At 39.5% G+C, this 22,963-nt stretch overlaps 1 protein-coding gene across 1 annotated transcript in view; it reads left to right on the forward strand.

The window, feature by feature from the left end:
• The window catches only part of PTP4A2 (protein tyrosine phosphatase 4A2), a 31,675-nt gene extending 12,329 nt beyond the window's left edge, over positions 1-19,346 (forward strand). Inside the window, exons 2-6 of the mRNA XM_049617614.1 lie at positions 4,226-4,934; positions 8,729-8,821; positions 13,166-13,296; positions 15,892-15,966; positions 16,770-19,346. Of these exons, the coding sequence (XP_049473571.1) occupies positions 4,839-4,934; positions 8,729-8,821; positions 13,166-13,296; positions 15,892-15,966; positions 16,770-16,878 (504 nt within the window). The 5' untranslated portion in view covers positions 4,226-4,838 and the 3' untranslated portion in view covers positions 16,879-19,346. The remainder of the gene's footprint in view (positions 1-4,225; positions 4,935-8,728; positions 8,822-13,165; positions 13,297-15,891; positions 15,967-16,769) is intronic.
• Positions 19,347-22,963: the final 3,617 nt, after the last annotated feature.

The raw sequence follows: 22,963 nt of genomic DNA on the forward strand, positions 1-22,963 counted from the left end.
AGAGAGAGAGAGAGAGAGAGAGAGAGAGAGAGAGAGAGAGAGAGAGAATCTTAAACAGGCTTCACAGCCCAGCGTGGAGCCTGATGTGGGGCTCCATTTCACGACTGTGAGATCATGATCTGAGCTGAAATCAAGTCAGTCGCTTAACGGGCTGAGCTACCCAGGTGCCCTGAGAACGTAAATTGTAAATCATTGTAGGGTTCTTTATCGCCCTAGAATTTCATTTTAATTAAAAAGTATATTTATTTATTTTTGAGAGAGAGAGAGGGACTCGTGTATGCACAAGCAAGGGAGGGGCAGAGAGAAGGGGACAGAGGATCTGAAGTGGACTCCATGCTGACAGCAGAGAACCTGACATGGGGCTCGAACTCATGAATGGAGAGATCATGGCCTAAGCCAAAGTCGGATGCTTAACCGACTGAGCCACCCAGGCATCCCATACCCTAGAATTTTATAAAAGTAATATATGTATGTATATATATATATATATATATATATACATACATACATATATATGAAAAACAAAACATTTCAAAAGGTATGTATTATGGTAGAGTAATTCAGAGTTCTGGCCTCCAGCTCCAGTCCCTTTCACCCCCTAGACAACCACTGTTACTTCTTTGTAACTCTCCAGATAATTGATGGGTATGAAAGCTGTACAGCACTCACAGATATTTCTGTATATACTGTTCATACTATCATGTGCTCTTTTCACTTATTAGTCTCTTAGCCATCTTTCCATATTTCACATAGATGTGTTTTATTCTTTTTAACCTCGGCATAGTTTTCCTTTTTAAGAATATACCATGATTAACTGATGGTTATTGTATAATTTCATGTATTTTGGTTTTTGATTCTCATCTAAGTAGATGTTAGGACTAGACTTGACACAGGACATTTAAACTCTAATACACCGCTTTTCAAAGCTTTAAGTAGTCTCTGTTGTGTTACTGACTTAGTCTTTCTGGCAGTACACTATCTTAGCTTGGTAGGCCTCTGCTTGCTTGTTTCCAGTCTCCTCTTTATTCTGTTTTCTCTTTCCCTCTTTCCTCTCTTCGTCTCCTTAATTTAAAACGGTTGCAGGGGGGCACCTGGGTGGCTCAGTCGGTTAAGCGTCCGACTTCGGCTCAGGTCATGATCTCACAGTTCGTGAGTTCGAGCCCCGCGTCGGGCTCTGTGCTGACCACTCAGAGCCTGGAGCCTGCTTCACATTCTGTGTCTCCCTCTCTCTCTGCCCCTTCCCTGCTCATGCTGTGTCTCTCTCTGTCTCAAAAATAAATAAACATTAAAAAAAAAATTAAAACGGTTGCAGGGCGCCTGGGTGGCTCAGTTAAACTTCTAACTTCAGCTCAGGTCATGATCTCACAGTTCGTGAGTTTGAGCCCTTGGTCAGGCTCTGTGCTGACAGCTCAGAGCCTGGAGCTTGCTTCGGATTCTGTGTCTCCTTCTCTCTCTGACCCTGCCCTGCTCCTGCTCTGTCTCTGTCTCTTAAAAAAAAAAAAAAAAAAAAAAAAAAAAAAAATGGATTTTTCTGTCACAGACCATTCCTTCTAATCCTGCAGTGAAGTTATCATCTTTTGTTAAAAATGGAAATGTTGTATAGGAAATGTCCCAAATTCAACATTTTAAAAGTTAAGTTCTCTAAAAGATAACATTACTTAATTAATGCCAGTGAGACAGTTTTAGAAGAAAGTTTTCCTGTAAGATGTGCAGGTGCTAAGTTTATGCTGAAATAACAGGCCTTTGTAACTTTTGAGTATTTTCCAGCTGTGGTGAGTTGTTTATGATTTTTTTACAGACTGCTTGTTTTGTGTTATGTCTGTTACAGGAATTAACATTAGTTTATCTGAATTGACAGGTGCAAGAGCATTTAACTGTTGATGTGTAGTTGAACTGGGGAGGGGGGCTGGAGAAGGAGCAGAAGCTTGTTTTTATCATGTATCTGTTAACATTGATAGAACATACTGTTTCATTTGGCAGAAATTCCTTTGCTGGGGATCTCAGTATGGTGTTAAGAATTGAAAATCTAATAACGAATTATCCTTATCCTTGGAAGTGGTCCTTCTAAAATGAAGTTGGAGGAGTAAGATGGGATAACATTTGTTTTGTTTGCTGAGCAGACAAACACTGGAGACTAGGTAGAAAACTTAATGCTAGAGCTGTAACCTTTTAAGCCTGGCCATCCCTACAAAGCAGGTCTTTCAGTGCTTTTCCTCAGCTGACACACATATTAGCTGTGATAACATCGTTAAACCAAAGGGATTCAAACAGGTTAGAATTTCCTTGTGTTTTGCTTTTCACTGCATGCAAACCATTGTTGAGTGGTTACTTTAATAATCTTTTCTCCCCTTATTTAAGGTCACAGAGTTGCAGATCAACATCCAAGCAAATATTTGAAGAAAAGTTACAGTTGCATGAAAAAAAAATTATGACTTGAAAAATATGTGGGTTCCTCCTAGTCGAAATTGGAAACATGAGTGGAGTTAGGAGATCTGGGTTCTTGTCCTTGATCTGCTACTTATTAGGGATGTGGTCTTAGTTAAGTCATTTTAATCTGCCTCCCAAACATCATCCCCCCCCCCCCCCACCCCCCCCCACCAAAGGTCAGAGTAGTTGCTAAGTTTCTTGTAGCTTTAAAATTCCTTGACTGCACAGGGAGTAGTACTCTATGAAATGTGTAATCTAAGGTGGCTGTGTTTTGTGGTTAGAGTTAGAATTAGGAGTTGGGAAAGTGGTGGTGTATATTCTTGTTTTTCTTAGTTTGAGTATAGAAGTTTCATGTTTTTACTGTAGTGTATAACTTCTGCTGAGGTATTGAAGTTCTTAGAATGCCATTTTGGATTTCTTATGTGTTTTGTGCTTGTGTCCATGGTTAACGTAGTCACAAGTATGTCACTGACAACAAAATACAGTGCCATAAGAATATCATAAAAGGTGACTTGTAAATAGAATAGGTTGAAAGTTTGTAAGCTTAGGTTCTTTCTTAGATGTATTTTAGTTTCTTCCTGAAAATGGTTCTGTAGCCATTATCTTCCATGTCTTTTTCTATCTGGTCAAATCATCTTTTCAGAGACTACTAAATAAGCGTTTACTAGTGGCTGAGAAGAGGCAAGTGAAAGAACTTAGACCCTGTCCCTATTTCCAGAGCTATGCATTTATTTAGATTTATTTATTTGAGTAATCTCTACCCCCAAGGTGGGGCTCCAACTCCCAAATCCTCACTTCCAAACCCTTACGGACTGTGCCAGCCAGGCATCCCCAGAGCAATTTATGATTATCTTGATACTCTGACTGAGCTAACTATAAAGGTTACTGTGTTTCAAAGCAGCAGGCCCAAAATAATATTAAAAAATTCTGCCACTTTTTTGCCTTGTTTTGGGGATGGATTAATATTTGGGCAGAAGAATGCTGTGTGAATCAATGACCTTTAGATGCTTTGTACTCTGGAGATAAGAGATGTGATGTGAGAAATAGTAAAGAAGTAAACTGGGCTAGAAATGAGATGATGGGATTCATGCATTAGTTGAGGTAGCAGGCATTATGTGTGGTACATTGGAAAAACATTGGATTAACAGAAGACATTTACCTAGACAAGTCATTTCACTTTTCTGATGCTCTTTCCTCATTCCTTCTAGGTAGCAATAAGTACTCAGAGTTGTGAGGAAAATAAGCTAATTTTTCAAAAAGTACTTTATGGACTAGTGTTATAATTGGGGGCCATTGCATATCCTTTGGATAGAAAGAATTCAGTCCTCAGAGTGGAATTTTGGTAAATATCCTTCATCCATTTACAGATGTATCTTATTTTAAGCAAAGTGTGTCTATGAAAGACTTAACCATCAAAGCAGAAGAATAAGATTGCTGTGAACTTTACGAAGAGCCTATGGACGGAAGGTTCTTTAAGGATCTTTTAGTAATTATTTTAAGTGAATTTAAAAATTCAGTCATTTAAAAAATGACTTGAGTTACAAATAATCTTATTGACACAGAAATTTTGCTGAATCCCGTTTTAGAAAAGAAAAAACACACTTTTGAATTTTGGACTTTTAAAACTCTTGGTATACATTTTTATCCTAGTCTTCATAGATGACAGTAATTAAAACTTGGTGGCATTTCAGCATTTCAGAGCTCTTTGGGCTCACAGAGAATGTATTCATGACTTTGAGCATCATGTTTACTATGCTGTCAACCTCCACTTCATTTTATTTCTGCTTTTCTCCTCTAGGTTTTTCGTTGGAATATACGTTGCACATTTATGGCGATTCTGAGCGTGAGGGCAGACTTCTGCCAGGCTCAGCACAGCGTTTTCGCTGACAAGTGAGCTTGGGGCTTCTATGTGCCATAATTAACATTGCCTTGAAGACTCTGGACACCGAGACTGGCCTCAGAAACAGTTGGCTTTTTTTTTTTTTTTTTTTTTTTTTTTATTGCAAGCATATTTCTTTTAATGACTCCAGTAAAATTAAGCATCAAGTAAACAAAAGTGGAAAGCAACCTACACTTTTAACTTGTCTCACTAGTGCCTAAATGTAGTAAAGGCTACTTCAGTTTTGTATGTAGTTGGAATTTTTGGAGTCCGAAGGTATCCATCTGCAGACATTGAGGCCCAAGTTGAATTTGGATTCAAGTGGATTCTAAATACTTCTGCTTACCTTGAAGAGAGAAGCTTCTTAAAGAATAAACAAGTTGAATAGAGAAAACACTGATTGATACTAGGCATTTTAGTGGTCTTTTTAATGTTTTCTGCTGTGAAACATTTCAAGATTTATTGATTTTTTTTTTTTTTCATTTTCCCCATCACACCTACACACGCACGCTCACACTTTTTATTTGCCATAATGAACCGTCCAGCCCCTGTGGAGATCTCCTATGAGAACATGCGTTTTCTGATAACTCACAACCCTACCAATGCTACCCTCAACAAGTTCACAGAGGTAAGATTGTAGTATGGTCTACTTTTTGGGTCGATTTATAGGTAAAGTTCCATTATAAGTGAACACCATTAGTAAAGAAATCTCTTACCACAGAGCCATTTATTTCTGTGATTGGAATATGGGTGGTCATCCTTCCCAGTCTCTGTTTAAATTGGGTTGAGTTAATTATAACAATTTTTTTTTTAGAGTTTATTTATTTAGAGAGAGAGTGAGCAGGGGAAGGGCTGACAGAGAGAGAGAGAGAGAGAGAGAGAGAGAGAAAGAGTGTGTGAATATCTCAAGCAGGCTCTGTGCTGTCAGCGCAGAGCCCAGGGCAGGGCTCGATCTCACGAACCATGAGAACATGGTCTGAGCCGAAATCCAGAGTTGGGCACTTAACCAGCTGAATCACCCAGGCGCCCCTACAACAGTTTTTAAAAGAACACTTATAGAATTTGGGGAGATTGTCTAGTGCTGGTTTTTTTAATATCCTTTTTACGTAATTAGCAGTTCTTTTGTCAGATTTTTAATAATAAAAATAATGTTTATTGAATACTTAGTATGTACCCAACGTTATAATCAGTCTTATAAAAAAAAAAAGCGCAGTTTTAGGCGTTATATTATTTACTACTCAGAATAGCCCTATGAGGTATAGGTACTGTTAATTTCTTCCTCTTACAGATGAGGAAATTGAGGTTCAAGGCAATTTGGTAATTTAGTAATTTGGCTAGAGGTACACAACATATAGTAGAACTGTCTCTGACCCTGAAACCCAGGTCTGCCTCAAATATTCTAGCCACTTTTGATAAAAAGCTACTCCAGAACTACTTATCAGTCGTAACTATCATCTACAAGGATCAAAACCTTATGGGGAGGAAAGGTTTTATAGGTAACATTTTTATGTCAGATCTTTCATTTTCTCTGCTGTATTTATAGAGTAAACTTAGCTGGATGAACTCCTAGGGATTCTAAATCTACCCCTCTCATTTTACAGATAGCAAAATGGAGTTCAGAAGAGGTTTTGACTGGGGCGCCTGGGTGGCTCAGTCGGTTAAGCGGCCGACTTCGGCTCAGGTCATGATCTCGCGGTCCGTGAGTTCGAGCCCCGCGTCGGGCTCTGGGCTGACAGCTCAGAGCCTGGAGCCTGTTTCAGATTCTGTGTCTCCCTCTCTCTGACCCTCCCCTGTTCATGCTCTGTCTCTCCCTGTCTCAAAAATAAATAAAACGTTAAAAACAAAAAAAAAAATTAAAAAGAAGAGGTTTTGACTTTCATAAGGACACAAATATTTACTATAAAAAACTGTACCATAACCTTTCAGTGAATGGCTACTATGGAGTTCATTTTAATAGGATTTTATTTGTATTTTGAAGTGTTTTAAAATTACTGACTCCATGTAATAGCAACAACTTTCCTGACTCTGTTTTAGAAGAAGTCCATTCTCTGAAAAATAAAGTCCTTTAGCAATTAGAATAACTTTTACCCTTTAGTTAACCAAATGATGGACACTTGTAGGATATCACTGTTCCTGCTTATTTATATTTATAATTCCCTGAGCTTCTTAACTGTGTGTACACAGTGTGTAAGTTGATTCCAGGCCTGTGTGCCCTTAGCTTGTTCAGTCACCTTTAAGCCTGGTTGAATTATGTGATACTATTTTCAGCCTGTGGATTCCTTGGCCATAGACTCCGAGAGTGGCAGAAGCCACTGTCCTGCAACTATAAAAAGATGTTGGTGACCCATTGAAGATAGGTAGTCACTGGATTAGGCATTACTGGAGAAAATTTTCATTTTTTATTTGTTAAAAAATTTTTTTTAAATGTTTATTTATTTTTGAGAGGGAGAGAGAGCAGGGGAGGGGTGGAGAGAGGGAGACACAGGATTGAAGCAGGCTCCACGCTATCAGGGCAAAGCCTGACGTGGAGCTCGAACTCATGAGCTGTGAGATCATGACCTGAGCTGAAGTCAGACACTCAACTGCCTGAGCCACCCAGGCGCCCTGGAGGAAAATTTTTAAAGGAGCAAGGCTTCTGGCTGTAATTATATGTTTGTTGGCTTTATAACATGATACCGCTTTTTAATCTTAATTTCAAAATTACTTTTGTTTCCTTTTATTTTTTAAAATATTTTATTATTTATTATTCATTAAAAAAATGTTTTTGGGGTGCTGGGTGGCTCAGTCGGTTAAGCATCTGACGTTGGCTCAGGTCTTGGTCCCGCAGTTTGTGAGTTCAAGCCCCGCATCGGGCTCTGTGCTGACAGCTCGGGGCCTGGAGCCTGCTTTGGATTCTGTGTCTTCCTCTCTCTCTCTCTCTGCACCTCCCCTGCTTGTGCTCTGTTTCTCTCTGTCTCTCAAAAATGAATAAATGTAAAAAAAAAAAAAATTTTTTTTTAAATAAAAAAAAAATGTTTTTAGGTTTATTTATTTTGAGCGAAAGAGAAAGTGCAAGCAAGGGAGGGGTAGAAGAAGAGAGAGAATCCCAAACAGGCTCTGTGCTGCCAGCGCAGAGCCAGACGTGGGGCTCGAACCCTGAAACTGTGAGGTCATGACCTGAGCCGAAACCGAGAGTTGGATACTCAACTGACTGAGCCACCCAGAAGCCCCTTTAAAGATTTTATTTTTAAGTAATTTCTGTACCCAACATGGTGCTTGAATGTACAGCCCCAAGATGGAGTTGTATGCTCTGCCAGCTGAGCCAGCCAGGCATCCCACTTTTTGTTTCTTTAAATTAAAAAAGCAGTGGTACTTAGTATGTAAAAATCAGAAGATACATATAAGCAAAAGACAGTTTAGGGTTGCCTGGGTGGCTCCATTGGTTAAGCCTTTGGCTTTGGCTCAGGCTATGATCTCTTAGTTCATGAGTTTGAGCCCCACATTGGGCTGTCTGCTGTTGGCACGGAGCCCCACTTCGGATCCTCTGTCTCCCCTCTCTCTGCCCCTCCCTTGCTCAGGTTCTTTCTCTCTCTCTCTCAAAAATCAACATTAAAAAATTTTTAAAAAGACAGTTTAAAAATACTTAACTCTTCTTAATACCTGTCTTCTGGATGTTTTTCTCTACATATATGTATATATTCGCTTACGTTCATATACATAGGATCACATTATATTTTATCATCCCCCCAACCTTCTTAGTATTATTTTTATAGCTGTCACAGTATTCTGTATGGATGTACCATACTTTCTTTTTTTTGTAATTTTTTTTTTAATGTTTTATTATTTATTTTTGAGACAGAGGGAGACAGAGCATGAACAGGGGAGGGTCAGAGAGAGAGGGAGGCACAGAATCCGAAGCAGGCTCCGGGCTCTGAGCTGTCAGCACAGAGCCTGACGCGGGGCTCGAACTCATGGACCGCGAGATCATGACCTGAGCCAAAGTCGGACGCTTAACCAACCGATTGAGCCACGCAGGTGCCCCATGCCATACTTTCTTTAACTGTTCCCCTGTTTTTGGACCATTAATGTTTCTACCTTTTTACCATTCCAAACAGCCCATGCTGCACATGTTGGTACCTAAGTCTTTGGGTGTATATTTAATTACTTTGTTACTATAAATTCTCAGAGGTAGGATTTCTAGGTCATAGTGTGTGTGTGCTTTCAAAGGTTTTGTGACAGGTTACCAAACTGCCCTTTATAAAGGTGAATCATAATGATGCTTCCATTAAGAACTTGAGTGTCCATTCTATATGTTGCCACAATGAGAATGATTTTGATCTTTTGAGAGTGATGTCTCATTGCTTCAATTCGTAATTGTATGCTTTTAAAGTTTTGGTTGCAGATTCTAAAAGTAAGTTCCCTTATATTTGTTTTTCTTCAAAGGAACTTAAGAAGTATGGAGTGACAACTTTGGTTCGAGTTTGTGATGCTACATATGATAAAGCTCCAGTTGAAAAAGAAGGAATCCACGTTCTAGTGAGTGTGTAGTGTTTTCATTTTTCATTACCAACTACTAGTAGTACCTTTTAAACATAGCTGTTTTGAAAACTGGACATTCAGTATGCTTTTTAAGCTTCTAGGAGGTACAACGTTGATAGCAGTCTTTTAAACTTTTTAGATTGGCAGTTTTGTTCATTTGTGCCCTTAAAGTCTATATATGCAAAGTATTTTCAACAAATGAAAAGCAAAATTTAATGTACACTTATTTCAAGAAAATGGAAATTTGATTTTGTTTTCTCTAGGAAATTATTGCAATATTTAGTTTTTGTTTCTAGGCTACTGTTTTGAATCTAGCTGAAAGTAATTTCCATCAGGAATTAAGTCACGTGGAAATACAGTTGACCTTTGAATGCAGGGTTAGAGACACCAATCCACATATGACTTTTGACTTCCCCAAAACTTTACTAATAAGCCTACTGTTGACCAGAAGCCTTACTAATAACATCAACAGTCCATTAACACGTATTTTGTATGTTATAGGTATTATGTACTATATTCTTACAATAAAGTTAGCTAGAGAAAAGAAAATTTCATTAAGAAAAAATAAGAGAAAATACGTTAAAGTACCGTACTCTGTTTATTGAAAACAAATCTGCATGTAAGTGGATCTGTACAGTTCAAATGCATGTTGTGTGAGGGTCAGCTGTATTCTGTCTCACTTTGCAAATGCTATTTGTTATTTAATGTTTTGTGGATAACTTATAGGGGACAAAAAGGTTGGAGAAGAGGTTAAGAAGGGAGAGGGAGAAGGCATCTTGCTCTAGAGTAATCAGCATAGGTTCTGACACGTTTTGGTGGGCTTCTAACAAGCTCATGTGTGATTAGATTTATTTATGCTCAGTTTGAGCATAAAGTGCTTGGAATTATTTTAAATTCCTCCTTAGCCCCTAAATACACTATTTCATGTATCAGAAACAGGAGCATTAGGCTATTTTTCCCTAAATAATTGTCTAAATTGCAAGAGCATGTAATGAAATGACCTTGTAGTCTTAGGTGTCTTAGAGCTATTTGATTTGATTGTGGGAAGACACTGTGGTGTTGTAAGTAGTTGGTTAGGAAAAAAGTAATAAAGAAGATATTGGTACAAGGTTATTTATTGAGAGGTACTTTTGTAGTCTTAATGCATTGGTCATCCGTGGTTGGAAAGTCAGTTGCAAAGGAAATAAATGCCTTCTTGGTAAGGCAGCTGTCTCATATCTGATTTGTAAAGTTTCCTCGCCTTCATTTTGGTGAAAACATAAAAACAAAACAACCAAGCATTAGGTTTTTTTTTTTTTTTAAACATTTATTTATTTTTTATTCTGTTTATAAATTTTTTTTTAATGTTTATTTATTTTTGAGAGAAAGAGTGCAAGTGGAGGAGGGGCAGACAGAGAGGGAGACAGAATCTGAAGCAGGCTCCAGGCTCTGAGCTGTCAGCACAGAGCCCAGCGTGGGGCTCAAACTCCTGAACTGTGAGATCATGACCTGAGCCAAGGTTGGACGCTTAACCAACTGAGCCATGCAGGTGCCCTGTTTTTTTAATGCTTATTTATTTATTTTGAGAGAGAGGGAGAAGTATATGTGCACTTGCGCACAAGCTGGGGAGGGGCAGAGAGAGAGAGAGAGAGAGAGAGAGAGAGAGAGAGAGAGAGAGAATATCCCATGCAGGCTCTGCACTGCGAGCACAGAGCTGCACCTGAGGCTCAGTCCCATGAACCATGAGATCAAGACCTGAGCTGAAATCAAAATTCAGGCACTTAACCAACTGAGCCACCCAGGTGCCCCCAAGCATTATGTTGTAAAAAAAAAAATGTATTTTAATAGTATGGCATGGTAATAATTTGCTTGCATTCCCATTTCTAAATGATTTTAAGGTCCTCTGGCTGTAAATCACTGGGGAATAAGTAGAAACTTGTATAAAATGTAGCCCTGTGTTAAAAAAAAATGTGTTTTTTTCTGAAACTAGGCTCAATACAAGTTCTTTTTCCTATGTTGTGAGTATGATCTCCAGTGGCCAGATGAGAAATCCGTTTTTGACATATGGCATGGGTCAGAAAATGAACTGTGGGTTGACCATAGTCTGTTTGAATCAGTAATGTTGGTAAACACCTTTATGAAAGAGAAATGAACTAAAGAACTTGAACTAGTTTGTAGAAGATAATGGTAGGGCTGGGATTTATGTTAGGCCCTTAAATCTAGGCTATTGTTTTGTTTTTGTTTCAAATAGCTGTGATCAGATAAAATTAAAGGTCTAATTTAAGCTTATAAAAAACCAGAACATTTAGAATTAAGCTTGGAATTTCTTTCCTTTTCCCAGACAGAGATTTTAAGTGGATCGTTAATCTACTTTTGGTAGGTGAGGAGGGTTTGGAACACTTTATAAGGGCATATCCCCAAAATAAGACTTTTCAAATCCTTTGACTAATGTTCTTACAAATCAGAGGCATATTGGAAGACTAATAATGGTAGTTTCATTTATGTCCATCAGTTTGAAGTTCAGACCATTCTAAGTTATTTTAATGATTTTTTTGGTAGAGACTGCTTATATAAGTGAAGCATATTTCATATTACTGTTACTTAACTAGGTACATTTTAGGAAGTATTAGAGGAAATAAGCTCTCAACTAAGGCACTAACTTGTTTTACTGCTATTTACAGTTAAACTCTATGGTGGCATTTTTAATGGTAACACTGACAGCCATTTAATAATGGGGTGTAGTTGACAAATCAAACATAATGTGTTGTCATTGCTAATGGGCTACATGAAATGTTCTAGTGGTGCCCATGAGTGTAGAATCAATTTAGTGTTCTGTCACTTTTCTTTTTCTTTCTCTAGTGTCTTAAAGTGTCCTTATCCAATCTCATTAGGATTCCCAGTGTTTTTGCATTTCTGTCCTTGAAGCTAGATGGAAGAGAGAGACTGCAAAATGTGAATTCCCTTCCCCTTTTTTTTCTTTTTTAATAAAGTTTATTTATTTTGAGAGAGAGAGTGTGCACCATGCACATGAACTGGACAGAGGCAGAGAGAGAGAGGGAGAGAGAGAGAATTCCAAGCAGGCTCCTCGCTGTCCAAGCAGAGCCCATTGCTGGGCTCGGTCTCATGTACCTCGAGATCACGACTTGAGCCGAAATCAAGAGTTGGACACTTAACCAGCTGAACCACCCTGGCGCCCCTCCCCTCTTTCTTTAAAGCTGATTTATGTTGGTTTCTTAGGTCTTTTGCTAGGTAGAAAGGAAGATAAACCTCTGCCTATATGATAAATGCACATGGGGTTGGTCTTTTTTTTTTTTTTTTTAATTTTTTTTTTTCAACGTTTTTTATTTATTTTTGGGACAGAGAGAGACAGAGCATGAACGGGGGAGGGTCAGAGAGAGAGGGAGACACAGAATCGGAAACAGGCTCCAGGCTCCGAGCCATCAGCCCAGAGCCTGACGTGGGGCTCGAACTCACGGACCGCGAGATCGTGACCTGGCTGAAGTCGGACGCTTAACCGACTGCGCCACCCAGGCGCCCCGTGGTTGGTCTTAATTAAAAAGCAACCTAAGGGGCACCTGGCTGCCTCAGTCAATAGCGCATGCAATTCTTGATCTTGAGATTGTGAGTTTCAGCTCACTTTGGGTGTAGAGATTACTTAAAAAACAAAAAACCAAAAATGCACAAATTGGTGAATATAAAGAGAAAGGGATACTTAAGAAAAAGTTCTCCATTTGCTCAGGACCCTATCGTCTGGTACTGTGCTTTTTAAATGGGATATGTATACTTTAGGCAGAACTTTTAAAAATATTTGCTACTTGGCTTTTTTTTTTTTTTTAATATATAAGCACAAAGATGGTAGTATATTTCTGTTACGATATGCCAACTACTGGTGATTTCTTGAGAGTCTTCCTCTAAAGGAAAGACATCATAACTTAGAGCTATTTGAGGGGATAATCCTCAAAATATTTGTACAGGTCAGATGGTATTCTTTGCCAGAGTGGACATTTATGTCATACTGACAGGTGTTTATCCTCTCTTTGTCTCGGCTTTATAGTTTTCTCTATTATGTCTAATTACTGCTTTATTCAGATAAAATATTTGAGGAACACTGGTTTCTCATCACTCTGATAAAAGATCTCCATCAGATAAAACTAGATGTTTACAGTGCTGACTACATGTATTTGAGAAGGAATTTTGGTCTTGGATCATTTTTCAATAGTGATCAGAATTGCAGTATTAAGAATAGGTATATAAAGTACAGTTAGTTCACTTAAATCCCCGCTGTGTACTGTGCAGCTATTCTGCATTAGATATTATGCTGGAGAAAATAACAATTTAATGTAAAAGATCTTTCCTTTCCAGGATTGGCCATTTGATGATGGAGCACCACCCCCTAATCAGATAGTAGACGATTGGCTGAACCTGTTAAAAACCAAATTTCGTGAAGAGCCAGGTTGCTGTGTTGCAGTGCATTGTGTTGCAGGATTGGGAAGGTAAGCTCTTTCTTTTTTGTCTGTGAATTCATTATCAAAAACTTCACTTTGGTAGAAATTTGTATTTATGACACTAAATATTAATTTGCCTGAAAGAAAAGGAAATGAGAGCAAAAACTGGTGTAGATTTCTTGAGACAGCTTTTTGTGTTTCATTGGTTGTCTGATTCTAATGCCATAATAGGTTTAGTAGATGATCACTCAGAAATTGTTTTGAAACTGATTCAATGTAATTATCTTATTTGAGTTAAAAAAAATATGGTCTTAATTCAGTATTTTTTTTCCTTCTCCTTATTTCACATATTCAATTTTTAAAAAAAATATTCGTTTTTGAGAGAGTGTGAGTGGTGAGTAGCAGAGAGAGAGGGAGACACAGAACTGAAGCAGGCTCCATGAGCTGCCAGCACAGAGCCTGATGCTGGGCTCGAACTCACGGACCGTGAGATGATGACCTGAGCTGAAGTCGGACGCCTAACTGACTGAGCCACCCAGGCGCCCCCTTATTTCACATATTCAAAGGCTTAGGTCTTTGAAATAGGCAACAAAATGAAAATAATTTTAGATTTTGAAGAATCTATATGGGGTTAATTTTGGATTGAGATGAATGGGAAGTTAATAGGTGGAGAGAAGATGGCTGAGCTTCAAACTCCTGAAAGGAGATGTAGAGAGAATGAAAAATGATGTTGATTTCAAAGCCTTTTTCCTGGAGCGCTGTGTGGAATGGTGCCGCAACACTCTCATCGGCAGCAGATTAAATGCCAGTTTATGACGTGCACTTTGACTCAGAACATTAGTGCAGGCTGCTCTTGCCTCAAGGTGGTGGTGACTCAGGCTGTTACCTCTGCTTAGCCCTTTTGTTTGCTGTTTTCCTTTTTTTCCATATCAGTGTCTTACAGTTTCTTCTTCAGGGTCAGAAGCTTCAGTCTTTATTCTGAGGGTGAAGGTAGTGTTCTAACTGGACTTGGCAGTTTTGTAACTAGTACCTATTGTAGCAGGTAGTCCAAAGTTGGTGCCAGGTAGTAGATTTTTTTTTTCTTGTTGCAATTTTGTATATATATAGTTTTTAATTTTTTTTTAATTTTATTTTTTCAAATTTACATCCACATTAGTTAGCATATAGTGCAACAGTGATTTCAGGAGTAGATTTCCTTAGTGCCCCTTACCCATTTAGCCCCTCCCCCCCACACCCCCTCCAGTTTTTTCTCCATATTTATGAGTCTCTTCTGTTTTGTCCCCCTCCCTGTTTTTATATTATTTTTGTTTCCCTTCCCTTATGTTCATCTCTTTTGTCTCTTAAAGTCTTCATGAGTGGAGTCATATGGTATTTGTCTTTCCTTGACTAATTTCACTTAGCATAATATCCTCCAGTTCCATCCACGTAGTTGCAAATGGCAAGATTTCATTCTTTTTGATTGCTGAGTAATACTCCATTGTCTATATATACCACATCTTCTTTCTCCATTCATCCATCAATGGACATTTGGGCTCTTTCCATACTTTGGCTATTGTCGATAGTGCGCCTATAAACATAGGGGGTGCATATGTCCCTTCGAAACAGCACACTTGTATCCCGTGGATAAATGCCTAGTAGTGCAATTGCTGGGTTGTAGGGTAGTTCTATTTTTAGTTTTTTGAGGAACCTCCATGCTGTTTTCCCGAGTGGCTGTACCAGCTTGCGGTCCCAGGTAGTAGACATTTTCAAACATCATTTCCCTTGTTAGATTTTTTTTTTTGTGTGTATTATTTTATTGTTAAGGAGTCTGCTTCTGTGACTGTCATGAAGCCCAAGCTGGGTTCACAGTAACGAGTCCTGGAGGTAACTATATCTCACTCTGGACTCTCTGATCAGGATCCAGTCTTCTGTCTCTCCCTCAGCTGAAAACACAGACTCCCTAGGCCCCAATCCCTGCCTTCCCATTCCTGGAAGATGCCAAATCCAACTATGTAGGAGGCTTTTTCAGAGGAGACAACTTTGTCTTCCCAGAAGACAAACCCTCTCCTTTGCTTTATGAGGCAGATAGCATCTCCAAACCAAGGACAGGTTGGGACCTGCTCAGGCCTCAACGTCCCTTGTTAGATGTTTAAAAAAAAAAAAGATACTTATATAGAAAACTGTTTGTAAATACCAATTTTCTGACACTCTCGTAGCTCACAGAAAGGATTTTGTTGAAGAAATGTAGCACGTTTTTAGTATTTGTTGAGGAAATGATATTAAAATGGATTTGTAATGAAAATTCTGAGATGCTTAGTATGGATGACATACTTGTTCACTTATTTTGCTACAGTACTGGTTAAAGGCCAATGAAGAATTTTTGATGACATATAATGTGAAAATTTGAGATCTAATGTGACGGTGCTTTAAATAAAGATCTCTTAACGAGGTGTAGAATTTAGTGCTTTACTAAAAGTGGGTATCACCATAGACCCTATCATGATACAGACATTTGTATAAGGAGAATAGCAGCTATTTTAGTACACGGAAAAAAAGGGAAGCTCAAACTTCGTGTTGTTTTGGTAATATGTAATCCTGGGTTAAAAAAAAAATCCTTTAATTCCAAAGACTTGTGGATATTTACAGATGCGTTTCTCTCTATAGGGCACCCGTGCTGGTTGCACTTGCTTTGATTGAATGTGGAATGAAGTATGAAGATGCAGTTCAGTTTATAAGACAGTGAGTAGTAAGTTTTATGTTCAGAAACACATAAAGCAAGACCATACAAGAAGAAGGAATTACGGAAAGTACCCTTTTGTAGTATGGAGTCACTTGTTGGTTTAAAATATTGTTTGATCGAAGAAATCAAAAGTGCTAAACTTGTAACAGTACTGTTGGCTCCCAGATTTAAAGATTTTTTAAGTTAGGTGGCAAATTTGGACGCTAAAGAATTTGCCCAGTATGGCTTGAATATCTAGGAATCTTTAAAATGAATAGGTAGTAGAGTCTCAGAGATCGAGTGACTCTTTTAGTGGATGTCCAAAACACCTTTCAAGTGCAACTATGACCAAGAGGCAAGGAAGAATCTATAGAGGAGCAGTTAATCCTTAAGAATCTTAAGTGACCTGTTCAGGCACAAAATCGGGATGGTAGTGCCCAGACAGAATCTTGGCATCAATCTGGAATAATGGGCCATGTTATTTTGTTGTCCAGAATTCTTTGGCAGTTAATACCTTGTCCTTTCCCTTTCAGCCTTTTCTTTAAAAAAAAAAAAAAGAAAAGAAAAGACTGTGACAAGAGGTCATGAAATGTATGGTAGCAGCTCTAGGAAGGTGGCATATTTCAAGGAATGCCATCTGTGCCTGCTGCTTCATTTAATACTTGGTCATTCATCAGCCCCTTCTCTTAAGAAGTGATACTGTACAAGGAATATGCTGGTTTTCACAGCGTGAAGTTAGAAAAGCCTTAGGCCATAAATAATGCATTTCAGTGAATCAGATAGCTTTTTTCCATGATAAAGTTTGTCATTCTTGTATTTTCAGAAAAAGAAGGGGAGCATTCAATTCCAAACAGCTGCTTTACCTGGAGAAATACCGACCTAAGATGCGATTGCGTGTCAGAGACACCAATGGGCACTGCTGTGTTCAGTAGAAAGAAGTGTAAACGAAGGCTGACTTGATTGTGCATTTAGAGGGAACTCTTGGTACCTGGAAATGTGAATCTGGAATCTTAACTGTGTCACCAAAGTAGCGATGGATTCAGTACTCCTCAACCACTCTCCTAATGATTGGAAAAAAGCAAAAAAGAAATCCCTCTATAACATGAATAAAATGTTTAAGAAAAGAAAAAGAGAAAGAAAAAAGGGATTAATTCAGTGAAGGATGAGTTTGCTCCTAATTGTTGGAGTTTGAATTTCTGTCAGAATTGAATTATATCAAAATCCCCTGTCTTTTTTAACTTTTCAAACTAGGTCTCTAAGGAAAACCAGCAGAACATTAGCCTGTGCAGAACCATCTGTTTGGGGAGCACACTTTTCCATTATGCTTGGCACATAGGTCTCCCTGTTGTGGGACTTTCTTTCTTTTTCTTTTTGGTGGTGGTGGGCATATATTTTTCTCTTCTCTTCTTTCCCCATCCCCCCACCCCCCACCCCCACCCCCCACCCCCCATACAAGTTGTAGATGGAATAGGAGAAGCCCTTGTTGCTGTAGACGTGTGTGCAGTCTGGCAGCCTTAAGCCCACCTGGGCACTTTTAGAAAAAACAAACAAACAAAAAAAAAAACCAACAAAAAAAAGAAACAAAAAACACCAAAAAAAAAAAAAAAAAAAAAAAAGCAGTGGCATATATATTATATGATCCAGGTGGTTTTTAGTCTTTACTGATGATGGGGTGTTCATGTTAGTTTCTTTTCTTGAAAACCCTATTCAACATTAGGCAACGTAGCCAAGAGCCTTTTGTTTTGGTTTTGTTTTGGTAAATTAGTGGGGAAATGGCATTTTAAAAAGAGTCTTTCTTCTCAGAGAACTTAGCTGAGAGTCGAATTCTTCTCTTTTCCAACCAATGAAGCTAAGTAGGTATCCCAGAAACTTTTGCTTTCTGAAGGGGAGCGCTCCAGGCCATCACTAAAGGTGTGTCCAGGCGGAGAGTGAGCATACTTTGTACATCACCGAAAATTGTGGGTCGTAGCATTACTCTGATTTTCTGTCTCATGATATCAGAGAATGCCGATAGTTTGAAATTTTTATTCAGGATTTACTCGTACTATGAATTTTTGAGAATGGTGGAAGGAGTAACAGCAAAGATGGGGTATTTTGGACTCGAGAAATGCCTGTGATGCATATTTTCCAAACTGCCCCCTCTATGTACAGTTAAGTTTAACCACTGATTGCCTTGTTATTTTCTTACTAGGTTCTTTATGAGATTAAAAAAAAAAAATCGCTGGTTCAAAACCAACAATGCCTAGTGAGTATGTGTCCACAGGCCATCCAGGGTGGCAGAGAGACCTAAAGCAACCCAGTGAATAGCAAAGGGACTGTGTTGTTGATGAAATGGTGTAGTATCAGTTTTACAGATTCTTTGCTGGGTTCATTGTGCTGATCTAGAGAAGCTGTTTTTCTGCTCTTCTGCAGAAAGCAGTCGTGACCGGGCTGCACTCACAAAGCAAGTTGAAGGACACCATCCAGGGCTCTTGCACCCTTCATCTAAACATTACTTAATAGTGCTCTGCTGCTAAGGATTTGAATAAAGGCTTAGGGTCATCTTGTCTTGCTGGAATTTGCTATGCAGAGCCATAAACTTCCCATTTTTTTTAGGATCAGCTAGGCCAGTAGGAATGGACCGGAACCTTGTCTCACACTGATGATACCTCAGACGTTGGCTGGCTATGTGAACTGCCTATTTCCTGTGCCGGAGTTGTTCTGATTTTTAACTAAATGAAAGTATGTAGGTTCTCTCCTCCCCCATCCCTGAAAACAAAACAAAATAATGCTTTTTGAAATTGTTTCTAGAATTTTAAAGTGAAAAATGATGGTACTCTCCAAAATTCTTTATTTCAGAACATTACAATAGATTCCATTAACGTAGGTTCAAGATCAGAACAGCATACCATCTAAACTCAGACTGTCTGTTGACTCCAAGGGTTTTGATCAATACAATAACAAACTTTTTCCCTTTGACATGCTCTGATTTTTGTTGTTTGTGGGGAGTGTATGTGTGTGTGTGTGTGTGTGTGTGTGTGTGTGTGTGTGCGTGTGCGCGCGCGCGCGTGCGTGCATGTGTCGGGTGTATATGTGTGTGCAGTGTCCAGCAGTATCAGTGCCTGCCTGAGTTAGGAAAATTACATTCCTGGTTCTGTATGAGGAGAAGGGTGTATAAAGCGACAAGAAACATTATCCCTCATTTTGTTTTAAATTACATACTAATGTTAATTGTTCTCAGAACTGGATTTTCTTCCTCAAAATTAAAAGTTTTTTTTTTTCTTTTGGATTTAATGAAGTATTGCTAGCTGAAGCCAGTTTGACATGGTGAGAGAGATGTCAGACTGATGAAAGGTGTGCAGCCTGATTGAAAACCAAACCCTGAACCCTTTTAAAGAACAATAAAACATATTTTACATGCTCTTTGTCTGTGTATTGTTCTCCACCCCAGGTTGAATTTCATTTATGTCTCCTTAGAAAACTTAGTATTCTCAAGGTCTGTTTTGGATCCTGCTAATTACTGCAAGGAGGTGAAATAATTAGAGGCTGGGAAGTTGAAAGATTTCATGCCACCCAGGTGTTCAATACAGCGAACTTAACTGCAGTTGGGATACATCTGGTACATTTCGGGGATCAGTTCTTGCACACAACATTGTAGGAATTCAGCATCTTATTCCACGGGATTTTTTTTTTTTTTTTTTTTTTTAAAGCTACTCGGGAAGAGGTGGGTTCCCAATAACTTGCTGGCTTTTAGGACCAAAGGATTTGTTTATACCATAGGTTTTGGTGAAGCATTGCAATTTTTTACTTGAACTCTTAAAGAACAGTAAGGAAGGAGGAACATTATATATCCTAGGTCTGGGGTGGGGAATTTCCTTCAAACCATGGGTCAGCATCCATCCATTCATTCAGAAAACAAGCTTATCTGCTAGGGTACTAAGGACGAGAAGACAAGACACTGTTCGCACTGTGAGGACCTTAGTTTAGGAGAGGAGTTAGATCTGTAGATGTTAAGAACAGAGTAAGCAGATACAGTACTGTGTGACTTACAGTTCATTGAGCCTCCTCCCTGTTTTAAAGTTCCCACCTTCCGGTCTTCATTATCTAGCTTCCATTCAGTGGGCTGTTGTTCCATTCACTTGGCTACATGGCAAATTGCCCTGCCGCATCTCTTGCTTCATTTTACTTGCCTGGCTAACCTCCATTTTTGGTGAAGTTCAGTCCGCCCCCTTATTTGCACATGTGCACTTGTGCAACTGGACACGCTGACTCCGTGTCTGTGTTTAAAGTCGTGACCTTAGATAGACCTTAGTACCGTCTGACAATCCTGCTTCATTTCTCTCTCTGATTTATTTACTCCTTGACTTTCCCCGAGAACACTTAAATGTTAATTCTTTCCCCCTTGTCTCAGTTTGCGGCCTCCCCCGCCCAGACTAAGAAAATAGAAACAAGGAAATTTCCGCAGGCTCCTGCCTGATGGCATCTCTACTTACCTACATGCATCTCTGTTTGTATGCTCAGTCTTTCCTTTGGTTGTGTGGACAGATTGTCCTGGCCCTTCTTCAGGCAAGCTCTAACACTTGTGTACTAGATTCCATCACTGTTCAAAGGGCCCAGATCCAGCCATTCTTCCTTCTGTTCATTAACTTACCTCTGCTAGATTACTCCTGTCAGCCTTTGAACGTACTATTATTTCTTCCATGTTAAAATCCTGTTTGACCCACACTCATCCCCTTTGCTCTTTATAGCAAAACTCAAAAGGGTTATGTAACTGTACACTCTACTTTTGTCTTTTGAACCCATTCCAATGAAGATTTTGATTCCACTGAAACTGCCCATGTAAAGATCACTAGAAGCTCTGTGGTACTTAATCCAGTAGTCAATTTTTTTTTTTTAATGTTTATTTTTGAGAGAGAGAGGCACAGAATCCGAAGCAGGCTCCAGGCTCTGAGCTGTCCACACAGAGCCCAACGCAGGGCTCGAACTCAAGAACGGCGAGATCATGACTTGAGCTGACGTCATATGCTTAACTGACCGAGTCACCCAGGCGCCCCAGTCCAATGGTCAGTTCTTAATCCTTACCTTTTTTTTGGCATGTTAGCATATGACATAGTTAATCACTCTTTGAAATGCTTTCATTTATTGTGGTAGGAGGAGTAATGCCTCCCAACCCACTACCCCATGTTCATACTCTAAATCCCTAGAACCTGTAAATATGTTGCATGGTAAAAGGGACTTCTGGCTGTGGTTAAAGATTGTGAGATGGGGAGATTGTCTTGGATTATCTAGATGAGTCCAGTCTAATTGCGTGAGTCCTTAAAAGCAGAGAATCTTCCCTGGCTGAGATCAGGAGATGGGACTAAGGAAGAATGGTCCGAGAGATGCAGTGTCGCTGTCTTGGAAGATAGAGGAAGGGGGCCTCCAGAATCTGGAAAAAGCAAGGAAACGTTCTCTCTTAGAGTCTTCAAAAAGGAACTCAGCCTGCTCATGATTTAGGCCCATGTGGGACATCCTACAGAATGTAGGATGATAGATTTATGTTGTTTTAAGCCACTAAGTTTGTGTTAATTTGTTAACTGCAATAGAAAATGAACACAGAGTTTTGCTTTCTAGGACAGATCTCATACTCTGAGGTTTCACCTAGTTTAGCAGCCACACCTTAGTCTGAGGTTCTGGTTCTTCATGATCTCTACCTCTGCTTTATCTACCTGGACTCTATTCTCTGGACTCCAGACCCATTATTCAAAACCTACTTGACATCTCTCATGGATGTTCCATAGTTCAGACAATTTCAATTCCTGCTCAACTTAACTTCAGTGAGACCTTCCATGACTTTCACTTTAGAATTGCCCCCCCCCCCCCACCATTGGCATGTTCTACTGTGTGGCTATGCTTTAGTCCTTAACAACCATTTCACAAACTTTGTCTCTTTCTGCCAGCTCCACAGGGCACAGGGGTTTTTGGTTTCGTTCACTGTATCTTCACCTAGAACAGTGCTTGGCATGTACCGGGTGCTCAGGAATGGTAATAGATCAATAGATAAATGATGGTATTATGGAGAATGAGTGACAATCTGGCCTGGAGCAGGTTAGGAAGTTCCATGGCGGTCACATTTGAACTGGGCTTTGACGTGTGAGGTAGAAAAGGCTGTTGCATGAGGTAGCACTTGACGTCCACTAGGATGGCTAAAATAAAAAAAAAAAAAAAAAAAAAAAAACGGTGGACAGTGACAAGTCCTGGCAAGAGTGTGGAGAAACTGGAGCCTTCATACCTTGCTGATGGGGATGGACAGTGTGGTGCAGCCTCTTTTGAAAACAGTCTGGCAGGTCCTCAAAAAGTTAGACATAGAATTGCCATATAACCCGGCAATTGCAATGTATCCAATATCAGTTCTAGATACATACCCGAGAGAATGGAAAGCATGAGTGGTTGCTTGGGGCTGGGGTGGGGGTGAGGATGTGGAGTGGCTGCTGATGGGTATGGGGTTTCTTTCTGTAGTGATGAAATGTTCTGGAATCAATAGTGATGGCTGCACAACACTGTGAATGTACCGAGGCTGGGCTTTGAAGAAAATACATTTCAGGCAGGAAAAACAATACAAGGGAGTGGATAAAGAGGAAGGTATGTTCAGGAGAAGTGGCATGATTTGATATCTCTGGAGGGGATGGTTTATGCCAGGCAGCTTTGGTTGTCCTGAGATTCTAGGAAGCGTGCTAGACACTCCTCTCTTGTGCTTCCCTCTCCATCCCCAAGGCTACAACTAATTGGGTCAAGAGATAGACAGCTGGCCCAAAGCTAACCAGCGGCCTGCAAATTCTTACTTTTAACTGAGGGAGACTCTTGGATGTTGAGAAGCCAGCAGGGCCGGTGCATATGTTGGGTCATAGGTGAGCTGAGTAAACACAGGACAAGGAGGAGGATGGAGTTGCAGCTTAGGGAGCAAAACATAAAGACGATGGCCCGGGAGCTGGGTAGAAATGCCTTGGCCCCAGCCAAGTTCCACTTTGCCATGAGGCCTTCTCGGTGATTTCTGCCCCT

The sequence above is a fragment of the Panthera uncia genome, assembly GCF_023721935.1.
Source record: "Panthera uncia isolate 11264 chromosome C1 unlocalized genomic scaffold, Puncia_PCG_1.0 HiC_scaffold_4, whole genome shotgun sequence".
Taxonomy (NCBI): Eukaryota; Metazoa; Chordata; class Mammalia; order Carnivora; family Felidae; genus Panthera; species Panthera uncia.